A 20,270-nucleotide genomic window follows, 5' to 3' on the forward strand; every position below is an offset into this window, starting at 1 on the left:
TACTATCAAAAAGTGCAAAGATCCCATGAAGATGATGCAAGGCATGTACAGATCCATTGTCTAATGTTTAAGGCAAGGAATGTGCCTGGCAAAGGACATTCTTCCGTATATGATTATTGCATCCCAACATCATGCATGTGAGAGCTTTGCAGTTTTGCCAGAATGAGTGGTAGTTATTGCTTTGTATGAAAAGATAAATAACATATTAAGACCAAAAAAAAAAAGTTGACCCTGGACTTTAATCTAATGTTGTCAAATCCTTCTTCGCAGATTCCTGTTATGGGAGGAGCCTTCATGGACTCACCCAATGAGGACTTTGGTACAGAATACTCCTTGTTTAATTCATCGGCCAATGTCCATGCAGCTGCTTCAATGCAGAACCAGCCAGAAGAGACATCCCGCTCCTCAAACGATGCCATATTGTTATGGATTGCAATCATAGCAACAATTGGAAACATTGTGGTTGTGGGAGTGGTGTATGCCTTCACATTCTAAGAAGACCGGAGACTGGAATACTGCAGGAGTGGATGGCTACAAGTGTGTTTGTTGTGCGTGTTTGTGTATATATACATGTATAGCTATATAAATATATATAGATAGACACATTTTGTTAATTATAAGCTGCGACAGTACTAGAAATGAAGTGCAAGTTATTAAACTTGAACTTCAGTAGCAAAGTTTGGATGCATTGGCAAATTTTGTGGTGGTGAAAGCTTTAATCAAGAACAGCCAATACATGTCACATATAAATTTGATGTGAAAGGCCAATGTTGATATGCGAAACACAAAATGAAAGCGGGTTTTATGTAAAAAATGCTTATTTCCTATTGGTTGGATTTTCTAGTAGCTCTTCTGTTTTTTGTTTGTTCCTTTTGTTGAGTTTTTAATCTGCTTTTGGGATTGGTATTTCTATCACAACATTATATGAAAAATGCTCTGTATCTTATTCTCCATGGAAATCTAGTTATCTAGATGTCCAGATGCACTGGATGGTGGGCATTGGCTCAATTGTAATTAACGGATTTTCAGGATTCTTGTGTGTTGAACTAAAATACACACGATCAGTTGGCTATGTTTAAAGTGTAGATATTATTAATCTTAAAGCAGTGGGCATGCAGGTGGATGCATGGCTGCTTTAACTAGGGCTCTCGTTCTAAAGACAGTGAGCAGAGATGATATTCTGAGTGTTAATACTGAATCTGCTTGATATTTCTAGAACCTGTACTCCAGAGGATGAAGTGCTGGCAAGTGAGTTTTAAATGGGAGGGACAGAAGCTCCAATTTCCATCAGACTATTGACAGCCAGAAATGATAATGATTATAGTTCATTGGATTGACCCCTTCTAGAAAATAAAGACTGTGGATCTTTTGGGTTCATTATGCTGAAATCCAAATTTCCCATAAAAGCCATGTGGTCAAATAAGCTTTATTTATGAATGAAAGAAATTACTTAAAGTGCAGTAATTCTGCAGCCTAATTCACTGCCAATGATTCATCTATGGGGATAAATGAATCACAAGGTTTACCAGATAGCCCTACAGTGCACATACATAACCTCCCACGGTGAATTGGGTACATGAGTTACATACAGTGGTGGGTTTCAGAGTAGCAGCCGTGTTAGTCTGTATTCGCAAAAAGAAAAGGAGTACTTGTGGCACCTTAGAGACTAACCAATTTATTTGAGCATAAGCTTTCGAGAGCTACAGCTCACTTCATCGGATGCATTCAGTGGAAAATGAAGTGAGCTGTAGCTCACGAAAGCTTATTCTCAAATAAATTGGTTAGTCTCTAAGGTGCCACAAGTACTCCTTTTCTTTATACAGTGGTGGGATATACGGAGCATTGGAGGGCAGTAGCTTAAGGGAAGTTGCTGATAGACCTTGACAAATGTTTACATTTAGGCACTAATATGTTTCTATGGCCGGATAATGAGGGGGGAAATGTAAAATCAATTGTGCTAGCAATTTTATACAAATATTTGTATTCAGTGTTCTATTAATGGGTAATGTCTTTGTTGTATTAATCTTGTGAGCAATGATTTTTAAGGGCTGTATCCATAAAATAATCTGCAGCCTTCCTTGCCCAAGGAAGGGTGTGTGTATATATATAGGTGATGGATGTGAGCATAGAGAAATGGCAGCAGATAAATACTTTACACAAAACCTCTGTGTATTGGACAGTTCTCCCTCTACTCTTGTCCCCTACAGCTGTTACCCTGATTCCAGAAGGCCCTGTCTGCAGGCATGGTGGATATTTTTGACACTTCTCTGTCACTCCGCTCAAGGCTGGAGTAAGAGCTGGTAAACGTATGGAGAGGTTTTGCTTTTATTTTTCTCTCTAAACCATTTTTCCTGCAGGGTTGGTGGATAGTCACTCAATCCAGAGCAATATGTCCTAAATGAGCATTTCAGCTTTTGCATTTATTTATTGTTAGTCAAAGTATTGGCCTGTAAAGCTGCCCTAGTTCTTTTGCAGCTGGCTCACTGTCAATCAACTGCAAAGATCCTTGATCCATGAAATCACAGGAGAGGATTCCCAAGGCCCTTTTCTAGGGGCCATACCGTACTCTATATGGCTACCACTTCAGGAGGAAGGTGCAGTACCATTCCACACCACTGAACCTCTGGAACCTGACTCCTGGTTAGACTATATGGATGATCAGTCACGGAGTATCTGTGACAGACACCTATGAAGCTGGTATTTTAGATGATTGGCATCCTACAATGTCTACTCTCTCCTTTATAGACAGAGGATTTAGCAGGGGAACATCTATTAATGCTCATGTGAATTACATACATAAACTCCCTACATTCTGGTAAGAGAATAAGCCATTAAGTGTCAAACCCTGTAGCCCAAGAAAGGCCCTGAATGCAGTGAAAATTAGTGTGGCAGGGTGCAGAAGGGCCTCTAAAGTAGACTCAAAGAGGAGGCATTTGGGGGTAGGATGAGCTATGTCAGCCGTGCATTTGTAGTCCCCTCCCCGCCCCCATGTACATGTGTATGTAGTGGAAGAGCACAGCCCTCCATGGAGCAGCCTGGTGAAGGAGACTTCAACCTCCCACCCCACCACCAACAGCAACTGTCAAATGAAGTCCTTAGTGCAAGGCCCATCTAATTAGGCTGTGGGCAGGGGGAAAGATTTGGTCCTAAGTGTGTGTGTGGGCCTCCTGGGCTTTCCGTTTTAACACACTAATATATGGTAGAACAGTTTAATTCCATGCCCTCAGCTATACCAGGTGTGTCACTAGCATCATAATTGCATCAATTAGTTATTAATAGGATTTTTTGGGGCCTCAATAAGGCTCTGCAGTGATGCTACCTCATGCAGTAAAACTATTCTTGCATGGTTGATAGTAAAGCATTTTCACCCTGAGTAAAACCAGTTAGACAATATTGTATTTACCCAATGGGAATCTTTTGCTGCTCAGTGAATTTGCCAGTAGAATGCTTTGCCTAAACTTTTAATTTTAATCTAAATGCAATTAGCAAAGTTTATCTTTAATCTCCCAAAGTATTGGACCAAATTGAAAAGGTACAGTCAACCATGAAAAAAAATACTTGAGAATGAGTTGTTTTAAAATGAGAGACACTGTCTTGTTGTCTTATGCAAAGAGGTGCCCTACTTTCATATGAAGTCAACAGGAATTGCAGAAAAGATTCGAACGAACCAGTTCTCCCCCTGTCCTCTTCATATATATTTTTCATCATCAGAGTTGACTTGCCAGGAAGGGCCTGATGTAACTTAATGTAACTGATTTAAGAGGGTGACATATAAAGTAGGGTATCTAAGGAAAATATTTGCTCTTGCCGCATCTCAGACTTGAAAGATTGTAAATGTGTAGTTAGCACTGTGAATTCAGGAGATTTCCACAAAATAAAGGCAGGTGCTATGGGAACTTTATGATTAAAAAATAGCCTTCTCTAGGGATATATTTGGACTGTTGAATGAAAAGTCTGGGCAGTGTGTTGTCAAGCATATTAGGGATGGGCTTGTACTGAGGCTGAATCCCATCAAACTATGCAGATATGCAGCTCCAGAACCAGACGTTAGCTGTCTAGGTATTTATAACAGGATCTCAATGTGGTAGCTGAGCCTAAGATCCAGATACGGACTGGAACTTCACCGCTTGGCCCTCTCTTGGTATTGGGCCAAACCAGAACATGGAATCCAAATACCTCCACATATTGGGGAATTTCAGATTTGGATCCAATTCTGCATCTAAACATTGTCAAATGGACCCAACTCCCAATCCTGACTGGTGAAAGAAGCAGCTCTGGGAGAATAAGTAGGGCCAAAGTAGATGCTTTTGCATCAGGAACTCTGTTAGACAGGATCCACATTATATACCTTTAACTGCATTTTAGTGCTCTTCTTAAGCAGGTGTATGCAATGCCCTGACCTGTTCCAGCTAGCACTTACTGCTGACTGCACCATAGTTACTAGTCACCTGTGGACTGTGTAACAGAGCTCACCCTCTTTGGGATGTAGTATGAGCTTCAGCATGTCAATCAGGAATTTCTGCTTGTGCATTTGTGTGGGCTGGGGAACCATTCTACGTGGCTATTTGGCAGGGGAGCAGAAGCCCCTCCGCAATTCTCCCTGGGCCCCCTTGCACACCAAGGCAGGAGTCAGCTCAAGGATTAGTTCTAATCAGTATTAAAATAGAGGCACGTAACACAAACAAATGACAATGAGATACTCAGTGACACGCAGAGAGTCTTCATAGTTGTATTAGGCCTTTGTAGTGGAGAAGGCAGAACACCTTATAAATCTAGCATAATACCTCTAGCTGTATAAATGCCACACCTTGCACATGCATGTAGTAACAATATCTGTCTTGTTCAAGGTTGTAAATGTTCCTCAGCTTGGGAGGAGCAAGGAAATGGACTGGACGATCTTCCGTAACTTCTACTGGCTCTCAACCTTTCCAGACTACTGTACCCTTTTTAGGAGTCTGATTTGTCTTGAGTACCCACAAGTTGCACCTCACTTAAAAACTACTTGCTTACAAAATCAGAGATAAAAATACAGAAGTGTCACAGCACACAGTTACTGAAAAAATGGCTTACTTTCTTATTTTTACCATATAATTATAAAATAAATCAATTGAAATATAAATATTGTAGTTACATTTCAGTGTATAATATATAGAGCAGTATAAACAAGTCATTGTATGAAATTGTAGTTTGTACTGACTTCGCTAGTGCTTTTTTGTACCTGTTATAAAACTAGGCAAATATCTAGATGAGGTGATATACCCTGTATTAGACCTCTACGTACCCCTGGTTGAGAATCACTGTTTGAGGGTTCTATGCTCATGTATCTCACTATTTTAAGAATGATTTGACCATGAGCAGCCACCATCCCAACTGAGCTGCCCTGTTGGCATTTTAGCAAAGAGACAAAGGATTGAACAGGTATGGAGACTGCTGGTTCCTCCAGGTCAGGAAGAAGGCATGTTAGAAGGGAGAGGTGAGGGGGGAAGCTTTCAGAGCTGCCCCTGCTGTCCTTGTTCTCTTTGGCCTCCATCGCTATTAATCCAGTATATGTCCCCAGCACTAACATTTCTTTACAACAAAATGAGAGAGGTGGAAAACATGCCTGTTTCCCTGCAAATGTGGTTTGAAATCCATCATTTCCCTTTGTTAACAAACTGACAACAAGCAAAATGGGGGAAAGAGATGGCTCGTGTGTTGCAAGCAATTTAGATCACCATTTAACAGGGCTCAGTCCTGCAAGCTGCTGCACGCTGTTGTCAGGCGCTGAGCCCCCTCAACTCTCCCCAACTTCAGTGAGAGCTAGGGACACTCAGCATCTTTCAGGAGTGCTCAGCACCATTCAAGAATGAGATGAGAGAGGAGACAAGCTAGACAAATATCTGCTTCAGGTACGCCCATATCAAGCCAACTGGAAACTTTTCTACTGTGGGTGAGTCCAATCCAAATACAGCCACAGTCTTTGTTCAGTGAGCCACTATATCTTTCCTCTATTATTAACCCAGCCTCCTGTTTAATATCCTGCCATTATTCAATTCTTAATATCCTCTTTGCATTGTCCTGCAGGAAGCTAGTAACTATTAATTTAACACAGCTCCACTTTTTACACCATGTCCCAGCAAGTATAATTTTACTGAGTTTCCTGTGGCTAATCACAGAAGTAGATCTGGAAAATGACATTTTGTTAAAAAAATATAATTTTTGTTAATAAAAAGAATTGGCCAAAATCAAAACCCCAGGTAGAAACACTTCTGAGCTTTGGGGTTTTGATATCTGGAACTGAATTTCATCTCACTAATGCTAGGGAAGATAAAGGGCATTCCATGTTTCCCCTAGTTGTATAAAGTCCCATGCAGAATTCAGAGCTCTGTTAACTAGCATTCTGTTCCTGTGCTCCCAATTCATCTGTTCACACAAGAGCTGGACATCCCAGGGGGACATCGTGTACAGCTGCTCCTCCCTATTTCTGTTGTTGAGACTCCTGAGGGAAGCACTTATATTTACCCTGTTGCTGGCACTAGCAACTGTGGCCAGGGATCAAGACTGAGCTATGTGTACCTTACTTAATCACCACAGGAAAAGCATAGGAGAATTTATGCTGGGCATGGAAGATGAGGGGTTGTCCCTCCTTAGCCCCAGCCTTAGGCACGTCCTACACAGGTTGGAGCATCCTGGTGCCTGCTTTAAACCATGCCAGCTTTCATGGTCCCCTAGCTGGGCATTGCTGGAGTACATTGAGCTCCTCATGCCCACCTCTCTCATCCCTCCCTACCTCCTACATAGCCCCTGCACCAAAGGCTGTGGAGTGAGATAGTGTAAGAGGCAACCATGCTGATTCTGTGTTGACTGAGGACTCCCACACACATCAGGAATCCACAGCAACTGTGCTCTCTTTGTGCTGCCTGAAAGTCACAAAGCGGGTAGAGTGAGGCCAAGAATCTACCTTTCCATATCAAAAGCGATACGCGCCTTTGCAGAATGAAGTGAGTGACATTTTTATATGGTCCCAGTCTATTCCAGAGTATTTAGGCTTGGCCTGTGACAACAGGTAGGTTATTTTGAGGGTGTCAATTATCCTAGTCAATTTTGTGACAGGTTGTGTGTGTCTGTCATGTCTGCATTGGCTGAAAGAAGCCAAAACAAACCTGACGGGCTTACACAATAGACCAGCGATTTGACAAGCACGATTGACCTCTGTCAGAACTAACCCACAAGCTATGGTATTTGAGGCCTATCTATTACATCAGAGCTGCTTGCTGCTGAATATTCAGTGGACAGGGAGAAAACATTTATTTCTGAATGGCTTGGCATTTAGGCCCCTTTAAGGTGATGTTTTTTCCTCTTTTGTTAATTCTTTTTCTCCTGATCTTGTTATTGCAGTCACTCATTTTGGGAACTATCATAACACTTAGCCAGGAAGACTCCCCTAAATTATAAAATCTGCTTGTAACAGAAAAGCCTTTGAGCACACTAGGTCTCCGTAGCATATTGCAGGGTCCAGCCCCAAAGACAGGTTCACCTTGAAGTTCATGGACATGTTCAAGATGTTGTTGCCAAGGCAACTAGCCCTTTAACATGAGCACAACCTTGTTTGCTCATCATCTGGAAGGCTTAACAAAGTCAGAAAATCCCAAAAGGCCTTCTTTGTTAGATCTGTCCTGTACTTCCTATGCAAGGTGGTGTGGCTGGCGTGGTGCGGGGGTGGAAGTCTTCAGGTACAGAAACGGCAAAAAAGGCCTCCAATTTTGGCAAAATGTTTGAGGAAAGATTTATTATGTAAAACCCTATGATGTCTATAAAGGGATATGAACAACAATAGAAAATTATATAACAGACAGATCTCATCCATAAATAGTTAATGAAGAAGCATTATTTGCATAATGCTAACACCACCAGCTGTTATATAGAACTTGACAGTGGTAGCTCTCAAAATGCTTTATAAGGGAGGTCAGAATCCTTTTTCTCATTTTACAGAGGAAGTATAACTAAGTCTCTGAGAGCTGAAACAATTTGCCCAACATCATCCAGCAGACCAGGGGAAGAGCCAGGGCTAGAACTGAGGTCTCACAATTCCCTGTCAAGGGCACAGTCCTTTAGGCCATACTGTCTCCCTTGACTGTTTTATTTCAAATGCACCTTCCTCTAAAGTATCTGGCTATAACAAATCAAACACAACATGACACAATTCCTTTATTTTGTTATCTTCCCCCATTGGCATTTTTTGAAAATCTCCCTTTGGGGCACATAAGTTAATTCCCAATCAGCCCATCCAGTTGATTGGGAACCAGAAATAGTCTTCATCCCTTCTCTCAATTTTGCAGACCTTCCAAATACTGCTCGAGAAAGTCCAGGGAAGCAAGAGCATCTTCCCTTCCCATAGGTAAGTGTTTGTTACCAAGGGCCATCCAAAACAACCCAATATTTCCACAAGCCAGACAATACATTGGGGGCCTCTGAGTCATGGCACCACTATGTTGCGACTCCCTTTGAGACCTCTTTCCACTCAGCTTCCCAAGAACTTAGTTCAACTCCAAACTTTGTCACTCAGGTATCTGTATTTGGCACAGCAACACTATGCTGAGTTGATCAGACTCAAACGTCAGGGGTGGATGCAGGGTACATCACTGATCTAAAGTTACACAGAAAACCCTTTCCCTTTTTATACATTTACACTTCTCACTGCATTTACTATACATTGCATCGTGCATATTTATATTGGTTTGGTTACAGTGTAGGAACCATCCCTGGACAGCATGCGCTGTTCATGCCTTGTCCATGCTCAGCCTACTCTTTACCGCATCTTCACATTCCTGACTTATCTTGTCCATTGTTATCTTGTTCATGGTAAATGATTGCTTGGGCGTTCCCCCTGTTATCTGAGCTAGCTCAGACATTCTCTTTTAGCCTACTGACCCATTTATTTATCATCGTTACCACAAATATTTCATCTTCAGTCTGCTAATCAATTTCCCTCTCTAATCTTGTCTTCCAAGAAATGAGGTTTCCCCCATATTTAATTACTTATGTCAAGCCAGGCTTACATTCCTACCTCTTCCCATTTATAGCATCTATGCTCATCAATATTTGTGCAGCTTAAACATGCCTGCTGCCTGAGTCAATAGAAGCTCAGCCTTTACCAGCAGGCTGGCACCCACAAGTGCAAGCTCCTACCTAGCCAGCTTTTAGTAACCAGCCTCCTTTGAACCTGGCTCTGTGGATGAGGGGAAAGCAGTGGACGTGTTATTCCTTGACTTTAGCAAAGCTTTTGATATGGTCTTCCACAGTATTCTTGCCAGCAAGTTAAAGAAATATGGGCTGGATTAATGGACTATAAAGTGGATAGAAAGCTGATTAGATCGTCGGGCTCAACAGATAGTGATCAATGGCTCCATGTCTAGTTAGCAACTGGTATCAAGCAGAGTGCTCCAAGGGTTGGTCCTGGGGCCGGTTTTGTTCAATATCTTCATTAATGATTTGGAGGATGGCATGGACTGCACCCTCAGCAAGTTTGCAGATGACACTAAACTGGGAGGAATGGTAGATACGCTGCAGGGTAGGTGTAGGATACAGGGGGACCTAGACAAATTAGAGGATTGGGCCAAAAGAAATCTAATGAGGTTCAACAAAGACAAGCGCAGAGTCCTGCACTTAGTATGGAAGAATCCCATGCACCGCTACAGACTAGGGACCGAATGGCTAGGCAGCAGTTCTGCAGAAAAGGACTTAGGGGTTACAGTGGACGAGAAGCTGGATATGAGTCAACAATGTGCCCTTGTTGCCAAGAAGGCTAATGGCATTTTGGGCTGTATAAGTAGGGGCATTGCTCGCAGATCGAGGGACGTGATCGTTCCCCTCTATTCGACATTGGTGAGGCCTCATCTGGAGTACTGTGTCCAGTTTTGGGCCCCACACTACAAGAAGGATGTGGAAAAATTGGAAAGAGTCCAGCAGAGGGCAACAAAAATGATTAGGGGACTGGAACACATGACTTATGCGGAGAAGGTGAGGGAACTGGGATTGTTTAGTCTGCGGAAGAGAAGAATGAGGGGGGATTTGATAGCTGCTTTCAACTACCTGAAAGGGGGTTCCAAAGAGGATGGATCTAGACTGTTCTCAGTGGTAGCAAATGATAGAACAAGGAGTAGTGGTCTCAAGTTGCAGTGGAGGACGTCTAGATTGGATATGAGGAAAGACTATTTCACTAGGAGGGTGGAGAGAAGCACTGGAATGGGTTACCTAGGGAGGTGGTGGAATCTCCTTCCTTTGAGGTTTTTAAGGTCAGGCTTGACAAAGCCCTGGCTGGGATGATTTAATTGGGGATTGGTTCTGCTTTGAGCAAGGGGTTGGACTAGATGACCTCCTGAGGTCCCTTCCAACCCCGATATTCTACGATTCTGTGAAACCCAGTCCTCATGTAATTCTGCAACTGGAACTAGGGTATTATGATTACTAATAGAAAATGCGGGGGGGGGAGGGAGAGAAGGATGCTGATGGTGTAGCACTAAGGGCAGCATCCCAGAAAGTGGAAAAATCTTATGCATACCCACATTGTTGTTGTTATTATTTGTTTGTTTCTGGTAGCATTAACAATGTGCTAGGCACTGTACATACACAAAATTTTATGCATACCCACATTGTTGTTGTTATTATTTGTTTGTTGCTGGTAGCATTAACAATGTGCTAGGCACTGTACATACACAAAAGAAGACAGCCACTGATTCAAAGAGCTTCCCATCAAGCAATTCAGTTTAAAGGGTTCTGAGGATAAAATTCCTGATGAAGTAAGAGTTTGTCTAAGAATAATGCGTGGCTGTGTTGATGTCAATGTCTAAACTCCCATTGGCATCAGTGGGGCCAGAATTTTACCCAATGTGAAATCATACTCCTCAGTGTATCTGTGGTCAGAGCAGGTGTTTGGAGCTCACATGTCAGGGTATTTGTGGCCCATCTTATCTCCAATAAGTATCAGAACTCTAGCAGCCAGGACTAAATGTTTTTGGATGTTGAATACTGATCAATATAATACTGTTGAATATTGACCAATATCATATTGCATTTAAATATTCTAGCAAGCCCTGGAAATGCAAATTTTCACAGCTAATGTAATGTTGGACTTATACAGTAATTTGCTTATATTAAATTGTGTATCACAATTTTTTCTTTACATGGAGAGAACCCTTTCTGTTAAGGGTTGAGGTAATATTCTGTATCCAACAAACAATCCAATCTGGCTCCAATGGAGCAGGAGAATCCAGAGCCCCAGGAATACGGAGACTTTCTTCCAAAGCCTAATACACTGTCATCTTGACTTTTTTTTCCAGGTGTCTGGCAAAGTGATATTTTAAAAAATATTATGGGAAAGCTACTGAATAGACTCTTCATACTTTATCATGTTTCATTGTGCTGTAATCAGCGTGGGTAGCACAAATAGATCAGACAGATTCTATGGGACCCTTTTCCATAATAGAGCCAGAGATGGAGTACTGACCTTACACCAGTATACGGCATTATGATGAAACCATCATTGTGGATTTAAACTGCACCAGGCACTCAAATCCAATGAAACAATCATGTCAGTCTCTTTGGGTGACTTTTCAATACACAATCTTTTTGTGATGTAGTGAAATAAGACATGTCTTTGTATGTCATCATTTGGTATGTGGACCTGTCCCTAAATATTTTCCTATGGTTCCATTTTACAGTGTGTTTAATTTTGCCTCTTCCAAAAATAATGATGGGCCAGTTTTGATACAGATATTGCTATCTATTAACTCTTTTCCTCTTGGCTGTTCTTCAGGTTGACATGGGGGCAGGATTTAGACCAGCAAAGGCTAACGTATCATTCAGTTAAAGAAAAATAACCTGAATTGAAATACTTCTGGAGTCCTGTTATTATAATTTATTTTTTGTATTCGTGTTGTGCCTCAGAGTCCTAGTCATAAAACAGGCCCTCATTGTGCTAGAAGTTCTGCAAACACAGAACAAAAAGATGATTCCTGACCTTAGCGGCTCCTAAGCCACAGATATTTAAAACTCTGGGATCTCTTTTGCCCTTAGGTGTTCATTGAAGCAAATGTATGAACATTCCTAAAGGCCATCCACCTGCTTCAACACGTAGGGGAACATCATGGGCCCAGAAGCAAAGTGGGACAGCCCCAGCAGCAAGGGAGGGAGACACTCACAGAGGGATAGCTGGTAGCTCCTCCAGCACCTCGGAGTCTCTGGTGCCCTTTGGGGGAGTAGGGCATTGATTGGGCCATTCAGAGATGTAACCTGGAGCCTGGTCCATGTGGACCCTCTTTCAATTCCATTCCAGCAAATGATATGTGATCATTTCTAAATCAACTTCTGACCAAACACCATGGATGTGGGAACTTGCTTGGAACTTTTCTGACAGAACTGAAAAAAAGTTTAATAGCGAGGCAGTGAAAGAACCCTTCAAGGCACCTTCAAACACAAACTGATCCTGCTGCCACTGGAATCAGTGGAAGCAGACAGCTAAACTATGTGCGTAATTTTACTCACACAAGTAGTCTCTTTAATGTCAATGGGATTATTCATATGAGTAAAATTAAACTGTTTGCAGGATCAAAGCCTAAAATTCATACTGGGTTATTAGGTTCCTCCCTTCACAAGAATGCCTACAGCCCCAATGCTGCAAGCTGGTCCATGCAGACAGAACCTTTCCCTCTTGTGAGCCCCCATTGGCTTGACTAAAGTTCCTTGCTGATAAAATGGGTCTGCCTGTACAGAATAGCTTGCAGGACTGGAGCCTTAAATCTCTTTTATATCTCTAAAATCTTTGTTATTTAAAAAGAAATCAGATCAATGTATTTTTTAAATGAATGGGTAATAGAAAATCTGAGAATTTTGATAGATGGGGCAGAGGGGTGTATAATATAGCAAATTTGTAACTTGCCTTCTCCTTCCATTTCTGCTTGCTTGTGGAGTGTCTGAACTTAATCACATGAAGCCTTGCTTCCATTCTGAAGTTGACAAGCCCTTAACTGGGTGCAAAATCTCAATAGAGTTTGTAGGTGATGTAAATTGGTCAAAGAGATAGCTTTGTTACCTAGCTTGCAGTGTATTTCTTTTTTTCAATTTTGGTTAGCTTTTCATTTCAATTACCACTTGCAGAATTTTTGCAAAAATTCAGACTAATTCCACTGATGTTGTCCAAGCTTCACCCAAACTCTTGTTGTTTTAGGAAGCCAAACCTTCCTTTTAATGCTATTTAAGGCACAGGCTTTTTCAAGAGTCTTTTGGTATTGGTACCATTTTTATTAAGTATCTTTCACAATATAATGTTCATGTTCTTTCTCTCTGCTACTTCTTTCTCTGCTTAGTTTGCTTTGAAGGGGCTTCGCTGTTCTGTTTTATATTGTATGGGTTGGTTTACAGAAACTTTATTCTTGTAATGAATTGTTCTTGAAATGTGGATTTATCTGTACAGATACAAAATTTGAAAAGTGTTCTGTGTCTAATTGGATTTTTCATAATTTATTGTGATCCTTACTGGTATAGTAAACAGAAAAATGTTCTTTTAAACTTCTGCTACATTCACTTCCTAGTTATTTAACTGGCTTCACTATGTATTTACTTATTACTACTTGTTTACTCTTTTTACTATAATGAGAATAACAAAATTTGTTAATGTAAGATTAAATTTGTGCTTTTTCTTGATAAAGTTCTTGAAATTGACCACAACAGGATGATTTTTATTTCATTCTCTCAGTTAACTTGAAAGGGATTGGATTATAATTAAAGTTGAGTATATCAGTATATTAATAATCACCTATAATTATTTGTTAACCTCTGAGAATTTATTAAAAATAAAATAATTTAAAATAAACGCGCCACTCATCTGTTACACCAGATACCAAGAACAAAGGCTGTAGATCGATACAGATAACAGATTAGAGTGACCAGACGTCCTGATATATCAGGGCCATCCTGATATTAGGGGCTTTGTCTTATATAGGCAACTATATCCCCCTCCCCGAAAAAAAAAGTATACCAATTTTTCACACTTGTTATCTGGTCACCCTATAACAGGTATACACACTTATATCCCCACCCAACAACTCAGCTAGATTATCATTCCCTCCCGCTGTCTGGAAGGTTGGTTAGCCTTATCCACCAACCCTATGTTCACTGTAACAGGAATCCTGCTTGCAACCCTTAAAATCCATTCTGCAGTATCAGGGCTCGGATATGCTCCTCCTGCAATGCTGTTACCACTTCTCAAGGTCTTTTGCCTCACTATAGATATTGCAATTTTGAGGACTACATAATCTGGTGATGCACTCTTGGGTCTCTTATCCCAGGCATGAGATAAAGGGCTTTGAACTATGTCAGTAGCACAGTTAAAGAAGCATGTCCTGTTCTTTGTGCTACAGAATGGGGCAGGAGTAGCTCTCTGACTTCCCGGTGATACTTGATGGGGGAGCAGACCTATTGGCTGGCCTCTAAAGGTATGTCTAAACTCCAGTTAGACACCTGTTGCTGGCCCATGCCAGCTGACTCAGGCGCACGGGGCTCAGGCTACAGGGTTGATTAATTACAGTATAGATGTTTGGGATTGGGCTATAGTCTGAGCCTCTGGACCCTCCCATAGTCCTAGACCCCGGGCTCTAGCCCGAGCTCAAACATCTATGCTGCAATTAAAGAACCCCCACAACCTGAGCCCTGTGAGCTCAAGTCAGCTGGCATGAGCCAGGCACAGGCTTTTGATTGCAGTGTAGACATTCTCTGAAGAGGCAAGATGAAGTGGAAAGTGGCCCAGCCGTCTTCTCTTAAGGGGAATTACTGACAGGGCAGGTAGAAGTGTGACTTCATGGTCCTCCGACAGATGGATAAGAGAAAGTCCACCCTGTTGAGACGAGGGCAGAAAGGAGTGCTATGAAACTCACCTTACATGGTTTTAAATAAATATTTGTCTTAATTTTGTTGGTTTGGGTGAATCTGCAACCCAAAGCTCACAAATCTGTATGGATGGTAAATTTAGCTAAAACTCATAAAAACCCAGATCAGCTGGTACTTATCAGGCTCAGTTAGTATGAGTCTCTAACACTGGAGTGAATTATGTCATTCAGTGGACTAGTGTCACTACATTTCAGCAAGTAATGCCTAATCATAGTTCATTCAGCTGTTGCCATTGTGGAAATCTGGTTGAATTTGAATGTTTACAAATGTGTGGAAAATTTGAAATAAAAACAAACAAACAAAGGTATGTATTGTGTGAAGACTAATTACAAGTAGCTGTGAGAATTCTCAATAGTCAAGGAGGAAAACAGTAATCCATTTACAGAGTAAGGTCTGTCAAATCTGACTAGCATACACCAGTTTAGTTTCATAGTGTCAGTATTATAAATATTCTTGAGCTCCACCACCTGCTTAATCTGAGATGAAGACAGTGTCCTTTAAATTAGCATCTTCTGTGGAGAGACTCACAAGGAAAATCAAGAAAGACTTGCCTTTAAAGCTCTGGTAGTCAAAGTGCCAAATCAGCTACCAAAAGACCACCTACTTGGGGTACATCCTGGGACAGGGGAAGGTACGTCCCCAGTTGGGAAGATCCATGCCATTCAAGAACACCTTCCCCTGACCACAAAGAAACAAGTGAGACAATTTCTGGGGCTGGTGGCCTACTACTGCCGTTTCATCCCCAACTTTGCCTCGATTGCCGCCCACCAACGGAACTCCTAACAAAGAACCAGCCGCAATGTGTCAACTGGTCCCCCGAGTGTGCCAAAGCATTCAAGACATTAAAGGATCATCTCTGCCACAAACCAGTGCTTTATAGCACTGATTTCTCTCATAGGGTTGTGGTCCAGACCGATGCCTCGGCAGTGGGACTCGGGGCTGTCCTCTCTCAGACCTCAAAGGAGAGGAACACCCTGTCCTTTACATTAGTCGGAAGCTGTTCCCCCGAGAATGCAACTATTCCCCCCCTACTATTCAATCATGGAGAAGGAGCCCCTGGCAGTTAAATGGGCTGTGAAGGCCTTCGGTATTACCTCCTGGGGGACTCCTTTATTGTGGTCATGGATCACCCCCCGCCCAAGTGGCTCCAGATCATGAAACACACTAACGCGAGGCTAATGAAGTGGTACCTTGCCCTTCAACTGTTTGCATTTACCATACAACATAGGGCAGGTAAAGAGAATGCAAATGTGGATGGTCTCTCCTGGCTGGGGGAGTGGGACCATACCAGCCCCGGAGAGTGGGGGCTGGACTTGAGCGGGGTGGGTGTAGCGAGGGGGCGTGGTCTCCCTCCCTGACGGACAGGGAAAGAACTGTGACCACCCCCTGGTGGGCAGAACCGGGATATTCACGGCTACCTCGCCAGAAGCAGAGGTGGGGCAGGAACCGGAAATATAAAAGGCGGGCCCTCCAGCTCAGTTGGGCCAGAGCTGCCAGAGGAGAAGGATGTCTCCACCCTGCTGCTGGAGCCGGACCTGATGGAGGCCGCTACACTGCCAGAGACCCGGAGGGACTGCTGGAGTTGCCAGACACTGGGGACACAGAGGAGCTGTTGGGGCTGCCATTAGCTGTCTACCCCAGCAAGGCAAACAACAACCCTGGAACCCAGGTACCGCCTGACTGGGAGTGTAGGAAGGAGCCCAAAAAAGCCAAATAGGGTTTGGCTGTGTTACAAACTGCAAGTCGACCAGTGTGTTGTGGCCAGATTTCCCTGCTGACCCAGTGGCGGACCAGTCTGCCCTGTTTGGGCCCTGGGCTGGAACGCAGTGGAGTGGGTGGGCCTGTGTCCCCCTACTCCCTGCCACCCTACTCCTGGGAGTGGCAGCCTCCTCACCTTTAGGCCAGGAGGCCTGTATTGGTCTGGTGCCTGCCCAGGCTAGGACGCCAGACGGTTTGGCTGGCTCTCTTGCCAGAGAACTAATTCCCCCCCCCCCAGACTGCTGTGTTGCTCTACCTGACTGTAGGCCAGAGCCATTACCTGATTGCTGCCCTGCTCTGATTGAGGGCCCTGGGCAGACAGATGCCCTACTGCTCTGCCTGACTGCATGCCAGAGCCCTTAACTGGTTACGCTCCTGCCCTGATTGAGGGCGCTTGGCCTATAGACTTACTGCTACACTGCCCAACTACGGGCCAGAAGTATTAACTGTGTGCTGTCCCGCTCTGGTTGAGAGCCGGGGCTCACAGACCCAATTGCTGCCTGGCCTAGACTGCAGGTGTGGACCTATAAACTGTCGCCTAATTCCCCCACTGAACAGAGTCGCTATAGGAGCATTGCAGTGAGAAGGCAGGGAGAGAACCGCAACCACCTTACAGTTCTCAAAAAAGTATTTTGAAAATTAAATATTTCTTAGAGTATCTTTAGCATATTAGCTATTAAAGAAGCTGTTGATTCTTCATGACAATGTTTGGAAAGATGATTCCAGTTTTCCTGAGCTGACTGAGGGAATTTATTGAGCACTGGCAATAATTAATGTCCTGTTAATATAAATAATCTATACTTAAATAGCTTCTTACATTAGTAACTTGATTAGCAGGGTCATTAGATTCCATGCTGGTACATAATTTTCTTAACTATTTGCATAGCAATCATATTAGGAAATCATATTAGGAGCTTTGCATTTACTTAAGATATTTGCAAGTATGCAAAGGGGTTTGCCATTTCAACATTTAATAAATAAACAAAAGGTTTAAAATATTTCCTATTACACATATTTTTCCTTGGAGTTTTAAAGACACACGCAGAGGTTTTTCTATAAAAGAAAAGGGGGCAGAGGGGAATGGCATAGTCCTTTTACCACCTAGATCTATTGCTCTGATAAGACTTTCCTGTTTCCTATCTTCCTTTTTAAAGTATACTGTATAAAGAACATTGTCACAATTTTTCCAACTTGATCAAATCTTTACTTAAGACATGACTGTTTTGCATGCTTTGTATTCCTAACAGTAGGATTACATTTGTACCAAACGAGAGGGATGTATCTCTTCTAGATAAGACATTTTTTTGGTTTGTCTGTTGACCCAAGCTCCTTAGAGTTACAACCTCTTTGTTGTAGCAATTAAATATTTTCTACAAAACACCCATTTTAATAACCAATACATCTTTTAAACATAGCACAAAAGAAAACACTATAAAGTTAAAGCAAGGTAAAGTTTAAAATGCAGCTTTCCTGAGTTTTTGTAACATTGTTGGGGCAATAAACATGGTTTTATGGCTAAGGAGGGGTTATCTTCCTGGCATTTGCTTTTCTCTAGGGTGACAGATGCAGAAACCTCCTGGAATTTCTTTGATTAGCTTGAACATTTTTCTTATAATCCCATGCAAGAAGTTAATAGATTTTGGAAGAAAATGATAGTGTCTATGTTAAATAAACCGTTTGAAGGGGTTGTTTGAATGCAATATATTGTAGGCTGCCAGAAGATGATACTGTGGTTTCTCTATGTTTAAGAGCAGACTCTCAAGGAGGATGGGAGGGTCAAAGTAAGGAAACTGCTGAAAGCAGGAATAGCTACCACTTCTCTGTGTAAATGTGCATGTAATTCTAGTAAGACCTGGGAACAGCACTCGTTTGCGCTGTTAGATTGGCCAAACCACATGAAACTTGCTTGGTTTAATGATGAACTTGAAACTTGGAAAAGGTTTGTCCAATGAACATGAGCTGATCAATCAACATATTTGACACCAAAACCTTGGCAATTTTATGTTTTTTAAAAAAGCCCACAAAACCAGGTGAAGGTTGGCAGCATTGACAGGGCTGTATGATGAGTTTGGAGCTCATTTGAACCCAGGTACTCCAAGTGAAATACAAAGGCTGCAAACACACAAGAACCAAAGAAAATGTGCACATGAACTCACTGTGATTTTTGCACAGCTGCCTTGTTTGCATCGTGGAGTGAATAGCCTCAAAGCTGACACTCGCTTAGTGCCATTCCTGCTATACGTATTCCCTTGCAGCTTGAGCCAACCTGCCTACTTTCCATTCCTGAAAACATTCCTGTTTATAAAGCAGCAGTTCTGTTAGACAGTCCAAAGAACAGTGCGCAGATGTTCAGTTAACAAAGGATTTTTTAATTCTCATTGCAACATAATGTCTTTGCATGGGGTAACTAATACACAGCAGACAGCAAGAGGGTATCCAAGCCCTTCCTAAGCAAGCATCATTTCTCACTCCTCATGCAGAGAAAGGACTTACCAGTAAACAACTTTACAGCTCTGGTTGAATATAGGCATTGTATTATACCAAACCATATCCAGCCTTTGATTGGGAATTGGAGTAACCTGCACTGCAAATGAGCTGAAGCAGTAACTGCCCCAGTAATTTCAAGTGAATTGTGTAAACAGTGGATGGCTCACTTAATTAGAGCAATCCGGGAAAAGGACTGCAAGAGGCTGGCTTAGTTTTCATTCTATTTTCTGCCATGTTGCTCAACTGGATTTTTCTGTCAATTGATATCTTAATTTTCCTTTGATCTAAATTAACACTGACTGAATTTTCCTGTTTTTGCATCTTCTTAATTTGTTATTCCTTAATCATATCAAAACATCCAATTGAGTCTAAATGACATTTTTCTTATCCACAGTAACTTCTCAGAGATCTACATTTTTATGCCCTCTAGTGATATCACTTCTCTAGCTAAGCAAGCAGCTTTTTAGTTACTCATGGTCTTTGTCCATGCACACTGTTTATAGAGCTGGTTAAAACTTAAGAATTTTTATTGGGAGAAATTTTGAGCTTTCAGAATTTAGTTTCGTTCTGAATTAGAACAAAACCCAAATGTTTTTAAATGTTTCGCAAACCAGAAATCTAAACAAAAAAATTGTTTCAAAACCATGGACATATGGTGATTCAGAAACAAAACATTCTGGCCTAGACTGGAACTGCTGGCTGAAATTCACATTCTTGATATTAGCCGTGCTTTTGCAAGACATGTCAAGTTCAACAAGCCATCAATTTTTCCATGAAACTGTTTCATCAGAAAATTTCCAACCAGCTCTATTTATAGCTATTGCGATGGTGTTTTTAAAAGCTCATCATTGATATTGTACTTAGGCCCAAATTTAACAAACATTGAATCAGCAACAAATGCATGGTGGAGGAGCTCACAACACAGAAGCAATATGTAAGCTTTCACTGGTCACGTGGGGAGAAATTCACTGCTGTGCAGAGGGCCAGCACAAGTAATGGCCATCATTTAGTCCCCTTAACTGCTCATATCAGTATTTAATTTGGACTTAAGTGACTCAGAAGCCATGTGACTTTCACCATTGAGTTATAATCCTGCTCCTATT

At 42.0% G+C, this 20,270-nt stretch overlaps 1 protein-coding gene across 1 annotated transcript; it reads left to right on the forward strand.

Annotated features, from left to right (window-relative positions):
• Nucleotides 1-246: 246 nt before the first annotated feature.
• Nucleotides 247-495, forward strand: C6H14orf132 (chromosome 6 C14orf132 homolog). The gene has a single exon (XM_077818368.1). The coding sequence runs from the start codon at nt 247-249 to the stop codon at nt 493-495; it is 249 nt and encodes an 82-aa protein (XP_077674494.1).
• Nucleotides 496-20,270: the final 19,775 nt, after the last annotated feature.

Source organism: Eretmochelys imbricata, chromosome 6 (genome assembly GCF_965152235.1).
Source record: "Eretmochelys imbricata isolate rEreImb1 chromosome 6, rEreImb1.hap1, whole genome shotgun sequence".
Classification (NCBI taxonomy): Eukaryota; Metazoa; Chordata; order Testudines; family Cheloniidae; genus Eretmochelys; species Eretmochelys imbricata.

Excerpts from the sequence above, each read along its gene's own strand:
- C6H14orf132 (XM_077818368.1), top strand. The coding sequence starts at position 247 with ATGTTGTCAAATCCTTCTTCGCAGATTCCTGTTATGGGAGGAGCCTTC.